The sequence below is a fragment of the Amphibalanus amphitrite genome, unplaced genomic scaffold (assembly GCF_019059575.1).
Source record: "Amphibalanus amphitrite isolate SeventyFive unplaced genomic scaffold, NRLGWU_Aamphi_draft 000484F_arrow, whole genome shotgun sequence".
Taxonomy (NCBI): Eukaryota; Metazoa; Arthropoda; class Thecostraca; order Balanomorpha; family Balanidae; genus Amphibalanus; species Amphibalanus amphitrite.
Window position 1 is genome coordinate 384,972 of NW_024881978.1, and position 17,059 is coordinate 402,030.

A 17,059-nucleotide genomic window follows, 5' to 3' on the forward strand; every position below is an offset into this window, starting at 1 on the left:
GCAAGTTCAATGTTATATAACATTTGGCATTTGAATAATCCGTCTTAGAGTTACAGCCCGCCAAACTTAGCGCTGCAAAGCAAGATCCAAAAAATGTTATACACCATAACTCAAAAAATACTTATCTGATAAGTCTGAAATTGTTACAGGTGGATTCAGAGCCCCTGATTACCCCTGAGACCAATTCTCGTCCAATTCCGAGAGATGAGGGTGTCAAATTGGAAAAAAGTGGTACGATCTATCGTGGAATGCCCCAGGTCGCAAAATTGACCTGACCTTAGGTCATCGATATCAAAATTCTGAGATGTACATTTTGTACATGCTATTGCTCTTAGCAATCGCTGAAAGTTTCAAAGCGATCGGTCACTCGGTGTAGCTATGACAGACATTGAAAGTTTTTATGAGGTGAGGTCACTTCAAGTGACCTGGTGACCTGACCTTGAATGACCTTGGTCTGAAATTTTCACAACATGTGTAGAATTGATGTATGATAAGGTGTACCAAAAACGGCTTGAGATATTCGCGAAAAACCACAAGGGGGGTGTTCAGACACCCCCCGCCAGCAGGGCGCGGGTTAAGGTACTGAAAGTTTGACGTCGCTGGCGTAACGCGCTTAGAAGCTATTAGCGAAAAACGGGAGGGGCAGATTCTGCCCAAGATTCCTTTACTCTGCCCCCCCCCCCCCTAGCGGGGCGCGGGGGTTTGGTGACGATATCTGCAGTCGTTTAGGAGATACCTATCTACGGAAAAGGACAGGGAGGATCTTTCACCCCCCCCCCCCTACGGGAATGGGGCCAAATTACCATGCGTTAAACCCCCAACTCTGGCACATGGATATGCAGTGCCTAGTGGGTGCCTACCTACATGCCAACTTTCAACGCAATCGGCCAAGTAGTTATACCGAGATATTGCAACAATTACAAAACTGACACCTCTTCGTTTTGCACGTGGCACGTGCATAAGGGGTCACCCAATGCACTAAAACATAGGGTCACCCAAATGCATCGGGAATAGTCCAATACTTGGTAGAAGGAATAAAGCTACCCTACAAAAATTACCGCATGTAAATCGGTCCAGTGGTTGCTGAGATATAAGCCTCGCAAAAGCGTCCACACGGCCGGCCGGCCGGCCGGCCGCTCATACTCAGAAATTTCCGTCTAAGGAAAGACTACGCTCGCTTCGCTCGCTCCGTAACCATGCAGTAACGCATGGTAAAATAAAAAAGTTTAGCGGCGACAGGGTGTCTTACATAGATGTAGGTTCTTCGCTACAGTCTCCTTAAATTTGACGTGATGTGAATACTTATCCGATATAACAGCCATGTTGCATAACGGCCGGGTTGCCGCACCATGCCGGCAGAGACCACTCCTCCCGGGTACGGCCCACGGTCAGAGCCCCGAGCCTGGCCACACCCCCCGCCTGCCCCCAGACACACACACAAGCACAAACCGCCAAAGAGCCTTACATAACGCTCTCAGAGCTACAGGCATCCAAGGCCGACCCAGTCATCCAGTCATGGAGTTCGCCGCACCGCCGCTAAAAAAGGCCGCCGCGACCTCCGAGCGACGAAACTCGTGACTCGTCGAATCTGCTGAACACCTGGCTAGTGGCTGGAGACGGAGCCACGCCCGGTTCATCGCTGCCGGCAACCGGAGAGACCGAACAGCAGGGTTCAACGGCTTACCAAAATCATAAGGTCAGTGTTTGAAATCAACCGAAAGATAAAAGTTTATCGAATAATACCTATCGGCAGAATGTTGGATGTATAACCGTTTTCAAAGTGCACGTGAAAATGTGGATTTAGACAAAGCAGGCATTTCAGGCCGATGTTATGATACAAAGCGGAACGGAATTGAATCCCGATTTTACTTTCACAGAGCATCTCCACGGCACAAATCACAGCGGAGGCAGTGTGTGTGTGTGTGTGGGGGGGGGGGGGCGAGACCCAAAACAGGAGACACCTGCCGAAATCTGCCGGCTGAGTGACAGGACAGAGGGCAGCACCTCTCGACCACCACCCATGACCAGCGAAAGACCTTGGGAGAGGGTATAAAGCGGAGTGACGAGAGTACCCAGGAGGCTAAATACGCTCGCGGTCTTCCCAGCTTGCTGCTCCTGACACTCGTGACGTGGAACCACCCCACCACAACAGCACAGTGTGAGTTTTTTTTTTACAACATGCCATTTTTACCTTCACTCCTAATGATCCTCAGGCCATCGAACTTCTTTGAATGTGCTTCAGCCTTCATGGAGGCAATGAGGCGAACACACTGGTGGCGATTTTTTTTTTCAAAGCGGCCGAAAATTAAAACTGTGAGGTGCGCCAGCTTTTGAGCTGACCTTGACCATGATCCAGAAAACCTTCGTCTCGTTTTTAATGTGCATTGAGACGAGCACGCTGGTGATTGAATTTAGAAATTGATCCATAACCAAAGATGGGGCCTTATCCTATAGGGTACCTACGCAACATTTTTACCTCTTAACCGGGCAGGCGGTGGGCCTCCCGGCTACCTTCCGCGCGGTAGGGGGCATTTTTTGCCCCCCCCCCCCGTGGCTCCGAAACTACTGGACGGATCCGTAAAATTCAAACGACGTTAGATAGCCCTGCCAAATTCGTCGACAGAAACCAAATTTCATTGACCTCGGGGTCACCGATGACGTCACAGGTCAGGTCAAAAATGAAATGTTTCACCGTTCACGGGTCTTCTAGGAAATGCGCTATAATACCGAGTAAACCGCATTTTGTCAAAAATCAGCGATAGGGTGTCAGTTGCCTAGTAGACATATGATGCTATTAGAGGTCACTGATAATACCAGGTCAGGTCATAGGTCAGGTCACCAAAGGTCAGCACATGAACCCAACTTTACTAAGGTTGTGCGATGCATGTTTTATGGCCAATTTTTCATTTCCAACTCAATGGTGTTGGTTATAAGACCATCAGGTACGGTTTAGGTCACTTTCTGGTGGAGGTCAGGTCAAGGTCAGGTCAAAAAATGTCAAATTTCAAAGTTGATAGTTTTGCATACAATCGGTATTGATTTGATGCAACTCGTCATGGCGAGTCTAATGGTGGTCTTTGTTTTGCGCCACGACGTCTAGAATTGCTGAAAATTGAGTTTGAAAATTTGACGTCATCAATTTTGAACAATTTTTCGCTATAACTTGGCCAAAAAAGAGGTGTCGATCTCAAATTTGGTATGTGGATAGAAGCCAGTAAGGGCTATCATATATATTCCATTTTTTGAAATTCAAAAAAAAACTTTTTGTATTTTTGGCTGTTTACTAAAAAATCTATTTTTTATTTTTGGGGTCAAAATCCCAAAATTTCAAAAATTCGAGATAGCAGTTTTGTAGCCCTCTTAATTTTACACCTTCCTTTTATTATCTTTGTAGTGTATCGAGTACCTAGTGCATCGGGTGTCCGAGGCTCGGCATCGGGCCCCCGGTAATACGAGTGTGAGGCGGCCGCACCCTGCTCGGCTCCAGTCAGAGCCGGCAGTCGAGAGGCTCCGCCCGGCCGCACAGCACGGCAGTGCCTTAGTGTTTTGCACCGCGAGTTTGTGAGAATACATCGGAACCCGGAGAACGGCGGTGGACACTACATCTGGCGACGAGGATGTAGTGTCCACCGCCGTTCTCCGGGTTCCGATGTATTCTCACAAACTCGCGGTGCAAAACACTAAGGCACTGCCGTGCTGTGCGGCCGGGCGGAGCCTCTCGACTGCCGGCTCTGACTGGAGCCGAGCAGGGTGCGGCCGCCTCACACTCGTATTACCGGGGGCCCGATGCCGAGCCTCGGACACCCGATGCACTAGGTACTCGATACACTACACATTCCCCCCTCTCGCAAAAAAAAGGAACAGCATCACTGCGACACGTAGTAGTCCGGTCGTCTACAGGCACGGTCGCTTCGCCTGGGACGCTGCACGCTCACATCGGCGGCGTCCGGCGACGGCTCGCAAGCTGTCTCGGTCGACGGGCGAGAAGCAGCGGCGAGCGAGGTCAGCGGGCCAGCGGCGTCGGCCTCGGAAGTCGTGGCGGTCGACGTGGTCTCGCCGGGCCCAGCGGGGGGAGATGCGGAGGGAGACGCCGGCGCGTATGGGAGACGGGCCAGATGAGCGGCGTTCCAGGTCCGGCCGTCAGCCAGACGGTACGTTGCGGGACCGACGCGCCCAGTGACTCGCACCGGAGACGTGAACCGACAGGACGTCTTCGAGCGGTGTCCCTGCCGTCTCACGCAGACGTAGTCGCCCTCAGTGATGCGCGGCGTCGTCACGCCACGGCGGCGGTCGTAGGACCTCTTGTTGGACTGCTGTCGGCGTCGAACTCGAGACGCCACACTGTCGGCTCCTGGTGTTGACGGCTGAATGACAGGCAGGTTCAGCCTCATCTGTCGTCCATGCAGGAGCTCTGACGGTGACTTCCCAGTTGTCGTGTGTGGGGTGGCTCGATACACCGCCAGGCTCTTGCGTACCTCGTCAATGAACGCTGCTGGTGGACAGTCTGTGATCCACGACTTGAACGTTTTGTTGAAGCGCTCTACGGCGGAGTTGCCTCTAGGCCAGTAGACGGACGATTTGGTGTGCTTCACCCCTCGGGCGGCCAGATACGCAGTGAACTCCCTGCTCGTGAACTGGGGCCCATTGTCCGCCACGATCTCGTCGGGATAGCCCTCTTTGGCCCACACAGTTGACAAGAACTTGATGACGTCTTCAGTCTCAGTCGATGACGTCAGGCAGACTTCCGCCCATTTGCTTCTGTAGTCAATCAGAGTGATGGCGTAACGGGCAGTCGCTGGTGCTCCGTTGATTGGACCAACGATATCCATGCCCAGTTTCGACCAGGCGCGGTCCGGCAGGTCGACTGGCTGCATGGGCGCAGGGCGTGCGCACTGGGAGAGGACTGCGTCGCTGTGCTGGCAGCGCTCGCAACTTCGGCACAGCTCCTCCACCTCACGGTTGATGCCGGGCCACCACGCCAGATTCCGCAGCGCCTGTTTCATGCGGACAATTCCGTCGTGCGCGCTGTGCGCCAGCTCCAGGTATCTGCGGCGGAGCTGAACGGGCACAACAACTTGTTGGGCTCCTCTCAGGATGACGTCGTCGTTGCGCACCCACAACTCGTGTCTCATCTTGAAGTACGGCTGGACTTCAACCGGGCAGGCCTTGGCGCTGCTCGGCCAGCCGCGCTTGATCTGATGACGCAGCTGCTGCAGCTCAGGATCAGCAGCTGACGCGGTGCGGACGTCTTGCTCGGTCAGCACGCTCTCTTCATCTGTCAGAAGAGCGATCACCTCTTCTTCAGCGGAGCTGTCTTCATGCAGGTCCGCTTCTTCGGGGTGGCCACGGACCATTGTCAGTGAGCATATCTCGCCAGGGTCGGGCTGAGACGGTGGCGGTTCCGGGACTTCTGCGCTCCCAGTGACCGCCAGCTGATCGATTGCCCCACTCGCGGGGTGCAGGTTTACGTCCAACTGCTTCAGCAGGTCCAGTCCCATGACGGCTTCTTCACCGTCGGAATCTATGATGAAGAACTCTGTGTTGGCTCGCCGTCCACGGTAGGTCACCAGCGCTGGCAGCGTGCCAAGCACTTGAAGCTGGTGTCGACCAAAACCGGACAGACGAGCAGACGTTCTATTGAGACGACTGCCTTTGAAGAGACGTCTGGCGATGCCGAGTCCTAAAGCGGACACCGTGGCACCCGTGTCAACTTGCAGATTCACGGTCTGCGTGATACCTGGTACCTCCATCTGTACTTCGCACATCATCTTATCGGTATTTGGTACGGCGCAGCAGAGAACAGTCAGCTCGTGACACCTTCTGTCGTCGTTCCGTTCACCAGACCAGCAGACCACGGCAAAGTGACCCGTCCGCCCACACTGCCTGCACGTGGCCCCGGTAGCGGGACACCGACCGCGCTCATTGTGCTGGCGCCGACCGCAGCTGGGGCACGTGTCCGGTTGCAGCTGGGCAGGTCCGGGGCGACGGTCGGCTTGCAACTGGGCAGGGGCGGGGCGGCGGTCGTCTTGCCGCCGGGCGGGTCGCCAGGGCCGGCGCCCGCGGCGCTGACGAGCGTCAGATATCTGATGCAGTGACTGCGCTCCGTCGGCGGCGGGCCGCGCCGGCCCGGCCATGGCGGTCGCCTCGCGTCGGGATCGCTCGAATGCCTCGGCGATCTCCAGAACGCGGTCCAGGGTCAGGCCCTTATCCTGCAGAAAACGCTCGCGGAGAATCGGATGCACTGTTGCTTCCACGACTTGGTCACGTATCATTGCGTCTGTCATTTGTCCAAACGAGCAGTTTACTGCCAGGCGGCGCAGCGCCGCCACGTAGTCGGCCGTCGGCTCGTGCGACTCTTGCCGTCGCTGCCGGAAGAAGAACCGCTCCGCGATCACGTTGACCTGAGGTTCATAAAACTCGGCGAGCTGCCGCTCAGCCGCATGGAACTCGTCTTCGTCTTCTCTCCTCGGCTGGACCGGTAGGGTACGGTACACCCGTTGCGCCTCGGCGCCGACACAGTGCAGAAGGAGAGCCGTCTTCCTCTCCGTGCTGTAGGCCTCACCTCCCAGGGCAGTCAGGTAGTTGTGGAAACTGAAAATCCAGTCACTCCAGGGCAGTGCCGGTTTTCCTGGTCTCGCCAGGAACGGAGTTGGCGGCGACACCCCCTCGACGTTCATCGTCGGTAGTATTCAGGATCTCATCCTCGTCGCCAGATGTAGTGTCCACCGCCGTTCTCCGGGTTCCGATGTATTCTCACAAACTCGCGGTGCAAAACACTAAGGCACTGCCGTGCTGTGCGGCCGGGCGGAGCCTCTCGACTGCCGGCTCTGACTGGAGCCGAGCAGGGTGCGGCCGCCTCACACTCGTATTACCGGGGGCCCGATGCCGAGCCTCGGACACCCGATGCACTAGGTACTCGATACACTACAATCTTGAATGGTTTTTAGCACAGTTTTGAGAGACATTATGAATATAATAAGAGATATTAACCTTACTCTCATATTAGCCAAAAGATATAAAATTTCAAAAAGACAAAATACAGTTTCGGGAGCTTTCGGCTTTGCGCCTTTATCAACCGTTATCAACGGTTGATAAAGGCGCAAAGCCGAAAGCTCCCGAAACTGTATTTTGTCTTTTTGAAATTTTATATCTTTTGGCTAATATGAGAGTAAGGTTAATATCTCTTATTACCTTCCTTTTATGTCTGAAACATGTTTCTGTAGGTATCTCTAAAGCTGTAGGCCTGACAGCTCTTGCCGCGAAACCTTTTTTGTCGAAAATGGCAGAAATGACGTCACTCCGACGTCATTAGTGGCCAACCTATCATAGCCTTTGGAAAATTTTTGGTCACAATGTGAAAAAGCTACTCACGGGAGGGTAATGAAAGTTTGGTGACGATCGGCGCAGCGGTTCTGGAGATAATATATAAAAAAACTAAAGGGGGGGGGGCAAAAAATGCCCCCCCCCCACCGCCTGGAAGGTTAAGGTCAAATGGTTTGACCATGAAAAACAATGTCCATTTTTAAACTCAGCGCTCCAAGAACCATCTGTATACCAATTTTAAGAGATACAATTAGGACTCGAATTTGAATCCGAATTTGTGACTTGTAAATGACCTTGCCCTTGACCTATGACTTGTTTTTTTTTTATAAATTTAGCTCGAATGTTTGAATGGACGGATTGACGGATTGACAGAGCCGGAGCCCACGCTAAGCAGAGCTTGTTGCGTAGACCCCGACCCCTACCGTCCGATCGCGCAATTCCGGGTATCGGTAGAATTTAGATGCCAAATTTTAACGTGCCCTTCACAGCCGGACACGGCCTGTCCCACTCAACTGACTTCAACTGGCCTTCTTGTACCTTGAAACTTTTTAATGCTCTTCTAGTAGGCCATGAGGCAAACACACCGATGGCCGATTTTTTTTTCAAATCGGTGTAAAAATAAAGATTTTGTAGGATACGATGACTTTTGAAACCAGTATAACGCCTTTTGGGGCGACTAACGGAGCGAGCGAGAGGGTGAGCCTTGCACGTGCGAAATTTCGACGGGGTACCTCCAGCTGACTTCTGCACGGCACCCTACTAACCGGTCTCTAGCGATGTGCCAAATTTGAGCACAATCGGCCCAGCCGTTCTCGAGATCTGGAAGCGGCACCCTGCACGTGCGCACGTGCAAAATGGGTCCCAACTGACTTTTGCACGGCACCCTACTAACCGGTCCCTAACCACGTGCCAAATTTGAGCGCCATCGGTCCAGCCGTTCTCGAGATCTGGAATCGACCCCTGCACGTGCGCACGTGCAGCAGCACCCCAATTCTGACACATGTATATGCATTGCCTAGTGGGTACCTACCTACATGCCAACTTTCAGCGCAATCGGCCAAGTAGTTACCGAGATATTGCAACAATTACAAAAGTGACACCTCTTCGTTTTGCACGTGGCACGTGCATAAGGGGTCACCCACATGCATCGGGAATAGTCCAATACTTGGTAGAAGGAATGAAGCTACCCTACAAAAATTACCGCGTGTAAATCGGTCAAGTGGTTGCTGAGATATAAGCGTCGCAGAATCGTGACCACGGCCGGCCGGCCGGCCGGCCGGCCGCTCCCCAGTAAACATGACGACGTCGGCCCGACGTCGGGCCGAGGCTCGGCCCGACGTCGGCCCAACGTCGGTTCAACCTCGTCCCGACATCGGCTGGACGTCGGATATGCCCGCATGTTCCGACGTCCAGCCGAAGTCCAGCCGACGTCGAGCCGACGTCGGGCCGAGATCGTTTGCCGAGGTTGACGAGATCGTTTGTCGTTGGACCGACGGGGCCGACGTCGGCATGTTTATTGGGACAACGCGCCAAAAATATCAACCGGCGGCGGGATTCGAGCCCCCCAGTCGCCGACGTCGGCATGTTTACTGGGACAACACGCCAAAATCATTACCCGGCGATGGGATTCGAACCCGGTGTCATTCGAACGCGAGGCTAGTGCGCTAACCACTACACCACGCAGCCAACTGACAAATTAGGTTTGTTTTGTTGAGTAATGCCCTTTCGCTCTGACAAGACCATTTCAGAGCCGGAAAGATCATAGGATGGAGACATTGGTCTTCTTGGCGAGCACCCTGGGTCCAGACTCCAGTTCATATAGAGTCCCTGGTCCCATTGCTGTTACGTGACACTTATTGGATTTGGAAAGGGCGACCCCACAATGGGTTCATATAGCCACTCTTACACACCTGCACCAACGTTTCCCGAAGTGTCCCTTTGATAAGTGGCACTTTGGCAAAGTGACACTTGCCGACTGGCCTTTCTATATGAACTGGGCCCGGCCCTGGTGAGTTGCCGGGGCTGAGCCCGACCAAAGGATAGGCCGAGCACTGAGCAGCCCCCAAGCACTCACCGCACCCGGCTACGGGCGAGCTCGGCTTACGGGCAATCCCAAATGGGATAAAGTTTCCCGTCCAGTCTGGATCAGGGGGTTGCGGCGTGGAGGAAGATTTGAGTTTCCTGAGGACATTTTGAATACAGAAGCTCTTTATGAAACTTGAAACATTTATTTTATATTATTATAACGGTCAAAACAGCGGCCGACGTCGGTCCGACGTCGCCCCGACGTCGGCCCGACGTCGGCTGGACCTCAGCAATTGATCTCGGTCCGACGTCGGCCCGACGTCGGCTGGACCTCGGCTGGACGTCGGAACATGCGGGCATATACGACATCCAGCCGACGTCGTGCCGAGGTTGGACCGACGTCGGGCCGACGTCGGCATGCTGATGCCGAGTTGCCGATGTCACCCCGACGTCGGCCGACGTCGGGCCGACGTCGGCATGTTTACTGGGTCATACTCAGAAATTTCCGTTATTCTACGTACCAGTATAACGCCTTTTGGGGCGACTAACGGAGCGAGCGAGAGGGTGGGCCTTGCACGTGCGAAATTGCGAGGGGGTACCTCCAACTGACTTGTGCACGGCACCCTACTAACTGGTCTCTAGCGATGTGCCAAATTTGGGCACAATCGGCCCAGCCGTTCTCGAGATCTGGAAGCGGCACCCTGCACGTGCGCACGTGCAAAATGGGTCCCAACTGACTTGTGCACGGCACCCTACTAACCGGTCCCTAACCGTGTACCAAATTTGAGCGCAATCGGTCCAGCCGTTCCCGAGATCTGGAAACGACCCCTGCACGTGCGCACGTGCAGCAGCACCCCAACTCTGGCACATGTATATGCAGTGCCTAGTGGGTGCCTACCTACATGCCAACTTTCAGCGCAATCGGCCAAGTAGTTACCGAGATATTGCAACAATTACAAAACTGACACCTCTTCGTTTTGCACGTGGCACGTGCATAAGGGGTCACCCACATGCATCGGGAATAGTCCAATACTTGGTAGAAGGAATGAAGCTACCCTACAAAAATTACCGCGTGTAAATCGGTCAAGTGGTTGCTGAGATATAAGCCTCGCAAAAGCGTGACCACGGCCGGCCGGCCGGCCGGCCGGCCGCTCATACTCAGAAATTTCCGTTAATCTAAGGAAAGACTACGCTCGCTTCGCTCGCTCCGTAACCAGTATAACGCCTTTTGGGGCGACTAACGGAGCGAGCGAGAGGGTGGGCCTTGCACGTGCGAAATTACGAGGGGGTACCTCCAACTGACTTGTGCACGGCACCCTACTAACCGGTCTCTAGCGATGTGCCAAATTTGGGCACAATCGGCCCAGCCGTTCTCGAGATCTGGAAGCGGCACCCTGCACGTGCGCACGTGCAAAATGGGTCCCAACTGACTTGTGCACGGCACCCTACTAACCGGTCCCTAACTGTGTACCAAATTTGAGCGCAATCGGTCGAGCCGTTCTCGAGATCTGGAAACGACCCCTGCACGTGCGCACGTGCAGCAGCATCCCAACTCTGGCACATGGATATGCAGTGCCTAGTGGGTGCCTACCTACATGCCAACTTTCAGCGCAATCGGCCAAGTAGTTACCGAGATATTGCAACAATTACCAAACTGACACCTCTTCGTTTTGCACGTGGCACGTGCATAAGGGGTCACCCACATGCATCGGGAATAGTCCAATACTTGGTAGAAGGAATGAAGCTACCCTACAAAATTTACCGCATGTAAATCGGTCAAGTGGTTGCTGAGATATAAGCCTCGCAAAAGCGTGACCACGGCCGGCCGGCCGGCCGGCCGCTCATACTCAGAAATTTCCGTTAATCTAAGGAAAGACTACGCTCGCTTCGCTCGCTCCGTAATTACCTTAGTCTATGACCTTGACCCCGATTTTTTAATGTGTTTTAGTAGGCAATGAGACGAAGACGATGAGACAAAGATTTTACAGGGTACGAAGCATTTTGACCTCTCATAGTCAAACGGTTTGACCTTAAAAATTAGCTGTCGAATTTCCTAACTCAGTCTGCCAAGGTCATCTGTCTTCTAATTCGAAGCCTGTGTTCGGACGTGCCGGTTTTTTGCGTGGAATTTCCACGCTGAGGAATTCCTCACGAAAACAGCCGTTTAGGCATTTCAAAACGCGAGAGATCAAACGAAATCCCGCGAAACCGGCATGCCCGAACGGCCATTTTCGTGAGGAATTCCTCGGCATGGAAATTCCACGCGAAAAACGGCACATTCAAAGGCACGGTAACAAAAGCAATTACTGAAATTTAAATCCAAATTTGTTACTTGTAAATGACCTTGACCTTGATCTATGACATTGACCTCATTTTTATGTGTTACCAGTAGGCAATGAGGCAAATACACTGGTTGCTGATGTTTTTTTTCAATTGGTCCCAAAATAAAGGTTGTGTAGGGTAGGCACGACGACTTTTCAAATGACCTTGACTTTAACCTATTATCTTGAGCTGGATTTTTTTTCAATTTGCTTTTTTAGGCAATGAGGCAAACACACTGATGGCTGACTTTTCAAAACGGTCAAAACGGTCCAAAATGTTGATTTTGTAGGGTCCAGCGTCTTCTGAAATGACCTTGAACTACGACCTTGACCTCATTTTGAAAGTGCTTCTGGTAAGCAATGAGACGAACACGCTAGTGGTTTTAATTTGAAATAGTTCCATGAACAAAGATGGAATAGGGTAAACAACAATTTGACATCTTAAGGTCAAGTGGTTTGACCTTGAAAAAAACTGTTGTGATTTTCGAAATCAGCAAGCAAAGGGCTGTCTGATAATGATTACCAATTTGGAACGAAATCATTACTCGAAGTTCGATCCGAATACGAATACGACGATGCTCTTTATGGACATCTTGACATTTACCCCGTCTGGGGCGGAAAAAAACGGAAAAAAACGGATATGACATCTGTTTTTACACAAGTTTGGCCGTCATCGTATTTTTTCGTCCAGAAGCGTCGAACCTCGAACGAATAGATACAACATGACCATTGACCGTAGACGGTCAACTTGAAAATCTGGCCGTAGGTTTTTCACACCCAGGTCGTTCAAGGTCAGGTTAACAGGTCACGTCAAGTAGCCTAATCTCAAGAAACGAACATGTAATGATTACCTCGGCTACCATGACTGCAAGCGACTGCCTTGAAACCTTCAGCGATTAATAAAGGGATGACATGACATATGAAGCGTACAACACGGAACTTCGGTATTGGTGACGTGAGGTCAAATCAGCTAAACGACATCTCAATCGAAATTCAATGAGAGAAAATGGAAGTGCGCCTGTTTTGGACGAGGGTCAGTTAGAAGCTTTGTTTCATGTGAATGTTCGACATGAAACGAAATTTTAATGTTAAAACTTAAGTCAAACAAACCTTGCCTATAGAATGATGATATACTTTTCACAGGCATTGCCTCGAATGGTACTTACATATTGATATAGGCTGTGCCGCATCACACAGGCACGACACAGCTGAACCCAACGGCCAACGCTCACCATAGACATTATTGATGGTGCCATAGACACAATTAAACACCATAAATTTTGAAAAAAATACACAGTACAATATTCTGGTCATGTCATAGATTGCGATGAGTGGAATAACGCTGCATGCGTGGTCAATTGTACCCGCTTAGTTACATGTAAAGCCTATATGAGTTAAAATTTCATGGATTTGTTCTGAATGACAAAAAGGTCGCCACACAAACACATGTTTAGAAAAAAGACGATATTATGAGCTCCTGGCGCCCTTTGCTGCGCCTGTCAGCCGAGCGGCGGGCCGGGTTCCGATCACTGGACGGGTGGCCAGTTTACGCCACTGTCATTGGAAGCGGTGCGGTCCGGTGCGAACCGGGTCGGATCCTGCCGGCCTCGCGGGACGCCAGCAGAGCAGACGAGTGCGTCGGGTCGCCGAGCCGGCTCCAGTCGCCGTCGGCGAGGGCAACTGCGAGGGTGTGACCGCACGGTCCCCCTGTATCTGTCTGTCGGAGGTAGGTTCAGCGATAGTGGTCACCGAGTTGGGCGTTGGTGAGTCTGGGTGTACAGGCGTCAGCAAAAAGTCATGGCCATTCTCATTTCCGGATGGTGATTAGAAAATGTTTGCGAATAGAGCCCGAACTTTCGCTTTTTTCGCGTCAAACATTATTGGCAGTCGCAGCCGATCGCAAAAAAAGATGGGGCCAAAATCATAAAAGCGGGACCCAGCATTTTATCCCTCGCTGTGTGGTTGGGGGTCAGCGAAGGTTTTTCTATGCATCGAAAACCAGCGCGAAGCGTCACGAAAGTTGACATAGCTCATTACATCAATTTTACGTCTCATTACCGTGTAAAAATTTTAACCCCAGTATGCATGCAAACTCACCAGTTCACAAGCAAAAAATGTGAGGCTGCCTTTAATAAATGAAATTTACTTTATCTGATGCATGGCTCCACCTTTCTAGACCAAAGGTGAGGTAGGTAATGGCCCCTATTTCCCCCCTACACTCGGGCCGCCTATGTCAAACACACTTAAACTTTATTATTTTTCAGCTCCACGATTAGAGCTATTTCGCCTTCACATTTTTGCTATCAGCATCAATTTTGCAGTCGTTCTCAACTTCTGCAACACTTGAGATGAGTTGCTCTTATCGTTTCACTTGGTTAGGTATGCCTTTTCTGTTTTATTCTCACGCATCTGTAAATTACCCAGCCAGCGCCCCCGCCTTGTGTCTCAGATGGCGCCCCGGATGCCCGGCGTGGCGCGCTGGGCGCTGGCGCTGGCGCTGCTGGTCTACTGCTCGCCAGCGGTGGCCGGGGAGCTGCTCGACCTCACCCACACGCTCGACAACACGACACTCTACTGGAACGAGAAGGACTCCTTCACGCTGACCAGAGTGGAGCAGCCCGCTAATCGTCCTTTCTGGTAAGCTTATTACCGTGAATGCACAACCATAGTTGCCGATTGGGTTGATTGATGTGAACCAATTGAACATGCGTCACCACAACATTGTCCCATATTACCACTCAAACTCACCCTAGATCCCATAATGCAACAGAAGCCAACATCTCGTGGAAATCACCCCAGACCATTTTCAGTAATCAGCTTATTGTGAAGTACCTTCAACGCTGCACATAAAGATAACCAAGCAATGGTTTACGTAGTTATCCGTATACTCGTAAGGCTTGATATCTTATTCTGGCCTACTTGAATGACTTTAGCATGTATGACATAACCAAACATGTGCTTGCAACGAGAGATCATATTTATGGGGACATTATAATTGTCCATATTAGGTAGGCATACAAACGAAATGGTTGAAGTAGAACGACACAAAGAAAAATGTTCACCGTTTCCCTATGCTGTGCAGCCAAGTGCCAACGTTCGCATTAGGTCAACGATTTAGTACTTTTTATAATTCCAAACAATAGTCACAATAGGTACGTGAATTTTAGCATTTCATTTAGAGCGCGGCGTTGTGCATGAGTGCAATATTTCCAGTCACCATGCGCCTCAGTCTATATGAAGGCCATTTTGTGACTGACTGCAGGAGCCAGAAGTTCAAGATTGAGACCGTGGAGCACGCCGGTACTCATATGGACGCTCCGTCTCACTTCTATGAGCAGGGATGGACGATAGCAGACATCCCGGTGGAGCGCCTAATCGCCAACGGTGAGACTATAGGCAGCACTCGCCGGTATACGACGCCTTCCAGTCGGCTGACCATCTGACGAGAGGACCACCGTCACCTTGTGTAGTCCACGACGACTTGTCATGACCTAAGAGTTACTGATGGATGAACACATCATAACGTAAATTTTGTAGCGCCACTGGGCCATTGTCTGTAGAAAAGTTCAGGTGTTTGCTGCCTAACTCGACCTGTGACTCCGCCGCAGCGGCTGTGATCGACATCAGCGAGAGGAGCGCCGCCAACCCGGACGCCATGGTCACCCCTGAGGACCTGGACGCCTGGAGGGACGCCCACGGCCAGTTCAAGTACCCCACCATCGTGCTAATTAGGACGGGCTACGCGGCCTACTGGCCCGACCGCAACCGCTACTTCGGCCTGAGCGACGCCGAGCCCGGCGTCTACCACTTCCCCGGTGAGCGAGATCGGTCATTTTTAGTCATATGTAGACATATGTAGATGGTGTTCGACATTTAAAATAAGACAATCGCCGCATTTATTTTCTATCGCTGGGCCATCGAAACTTCAGCTAACTTGTTTCCACTGAATGTCACCGTAAAACGTGTTCACGTTTGACGCGCTGTGCGATCGTGCGGGCAGGTTTTGGCGAGGCGGCGGGTCAGGACCTGGCCGAGGACCCGGCCGTGGTCGGAGTTGGTATCGACACCGCCTCGCTGGACCAGGGCGTCAGCCGCACGCTGCCCGTGCACGCGGTGCTCTCCAGAGCGAACCGGTTCGGTATGGAGAACGTCGGCGACTTGAGCCGAGTGCCGGCCTCCGGAGCCAGGTCAGCGCCGCTATGTAAACACGGTGTGGGGTTCCTCAGGCGGGCCGTCAACTGCAACTGGTTAGCTGCGCCCTAACTGATAACAACGAGTCCGTTTATTCCTATGTTGCTTAAGATTGATAATTACAAGCGTAATTTGTATGTCTAAACATACCAAAATCCGGTACTGGGTTGAGCAAACGCAAATCATTTACCCTACCGATAACGTGCCCAGACACATATGCGGGGTTTTGAATTTGTTCGATGTCTTACCCATGTTCTTTTCTGCCGACAGAATCTACGCTCTGCCGATGAAGACCGGAGGCGGCAGTGGCGGCCCGTGTCGAGTGGTGATCGAGCTCGAGCCGTCCACCTGTCGTGGCAAGGGGCGCGGTCAGAAGGGCAGGGGCCGCGGTCAGAAGGGTAGGGGCCGCGGTCAGGGGGGCCGCCGCGGTCAGGGTCGGGACCAGGGTCAGGAGGGTGGCCGCCGTCAGGGTCAGGATCAGGGGCAGGAGGGTCGCCGGCAGAGACAGGGCCGTCGCCAGGGTCGGCGGCGGCAGCAGGAGCAGCACGCTCACGAGGAGCTCCCGGTGCCCGGCTTCGAGTAGGCCCTATGAGGAGTTCTGCCCTAACGCGAAGCCTCGTCGTCCTCCCGAGCTGACTTTGCGACTGTTTGTAACGACTCAGAGACCTGTGGTGACGGCTTAGACATCGGTGGTGACGGCTTATACACCAGTGGTGACGGCTTAGAAAACGGTGGTGGCAGACGCTATGCGGCCAGACAGTTTCATCTATCAGACATAGTTGCGGTGACAAATATCAATGGCGCCCAGGGAACTTGGCAAATAAACTGGATTTGATTGCGGATGCTGACATCGATACTTATGTGTAGATTACTTGACGCATACGTGGTGATTTGAAGCATGTTCATTATTCACGGCTATGGAGCTGGTGCAACGACTGTTTTCACAATATGATTCGTTGATTTACGCTACAAAAGTACAACAGAGGTCATTCACCATGTGTTGCAATACCACCATGATGTGTGCCAATAAAGTGTTAAATAAACTGCGTCAAGCCAACGCGACGTCTGATGCTTTTTTACACGGAGGCGTTTGCAAAATATTCGTCAGGGCTAGGAAAACGTATAGCCAGCGACTGTTACTTATCACTTGTAGAAGCTCTGAAAAAAAAGAAGGGCGAGGAGGGGAAGATCGATTGATG

The 17,059-nt window shown here is 52.1% G+C and overlaps 1 protein-coding gene across 1 annotated transcript; it reads left to right on the forward strand.

Moving 5' to 3' along the window:
• The first annotated feature begins 1,563 nt into the window (after positions 1-1,563).
• Positions 1,564-16,927, forward strand: LOC122392385 (isatin hydrolase-like). Its single transcript, XM_043387192.1, has 6 exons — positions 1,564-1,696; positions 14,119-14,306; positions 14,932-15,053; positions 15,278-15,484; positions 15,670-15,856; positions 16,131-16,927. Exons 2-6 carry the CDS (start codon positions 14,119-14,121, stop codon positions 16,441-16,443), a joined length of 1,017 nt encoding a protein of 338 aa, XP_043243127.1. The 5' UTR covers positions 1,564-1,696; the 3' UTR covers positions 16,444-16,927.
• The last annotated feature ends 132 nt before the right edge of the window (positions 16,928-17,059 follow it).

Bases quoted from the DNA above. Each gene is read 5' to 3' on its own strand.
- LOC122392385 (XM_043387192.1), top strand. From the start codon at position 14,119: ATGGCGCCCCGGATGCCCGGCGTGGCGCGCTGGGCGCTGGCGCTGGCG. The intron at 14,307-14,931 runs GTAAGCTTATTA...GACTGACTGCAG, and splicing joins CCCGCTAATCGTCCTTTCTG to GAGCCAGAAGTTCAAGATTG. The intron at 15,485-15,669 runs GTGAGCGAGATC...TCGTGCGGGCAG, and splicing joins CGGCGTCTACCACTTCCCCG to GTTTTGGCGAGGCGGCGGGT.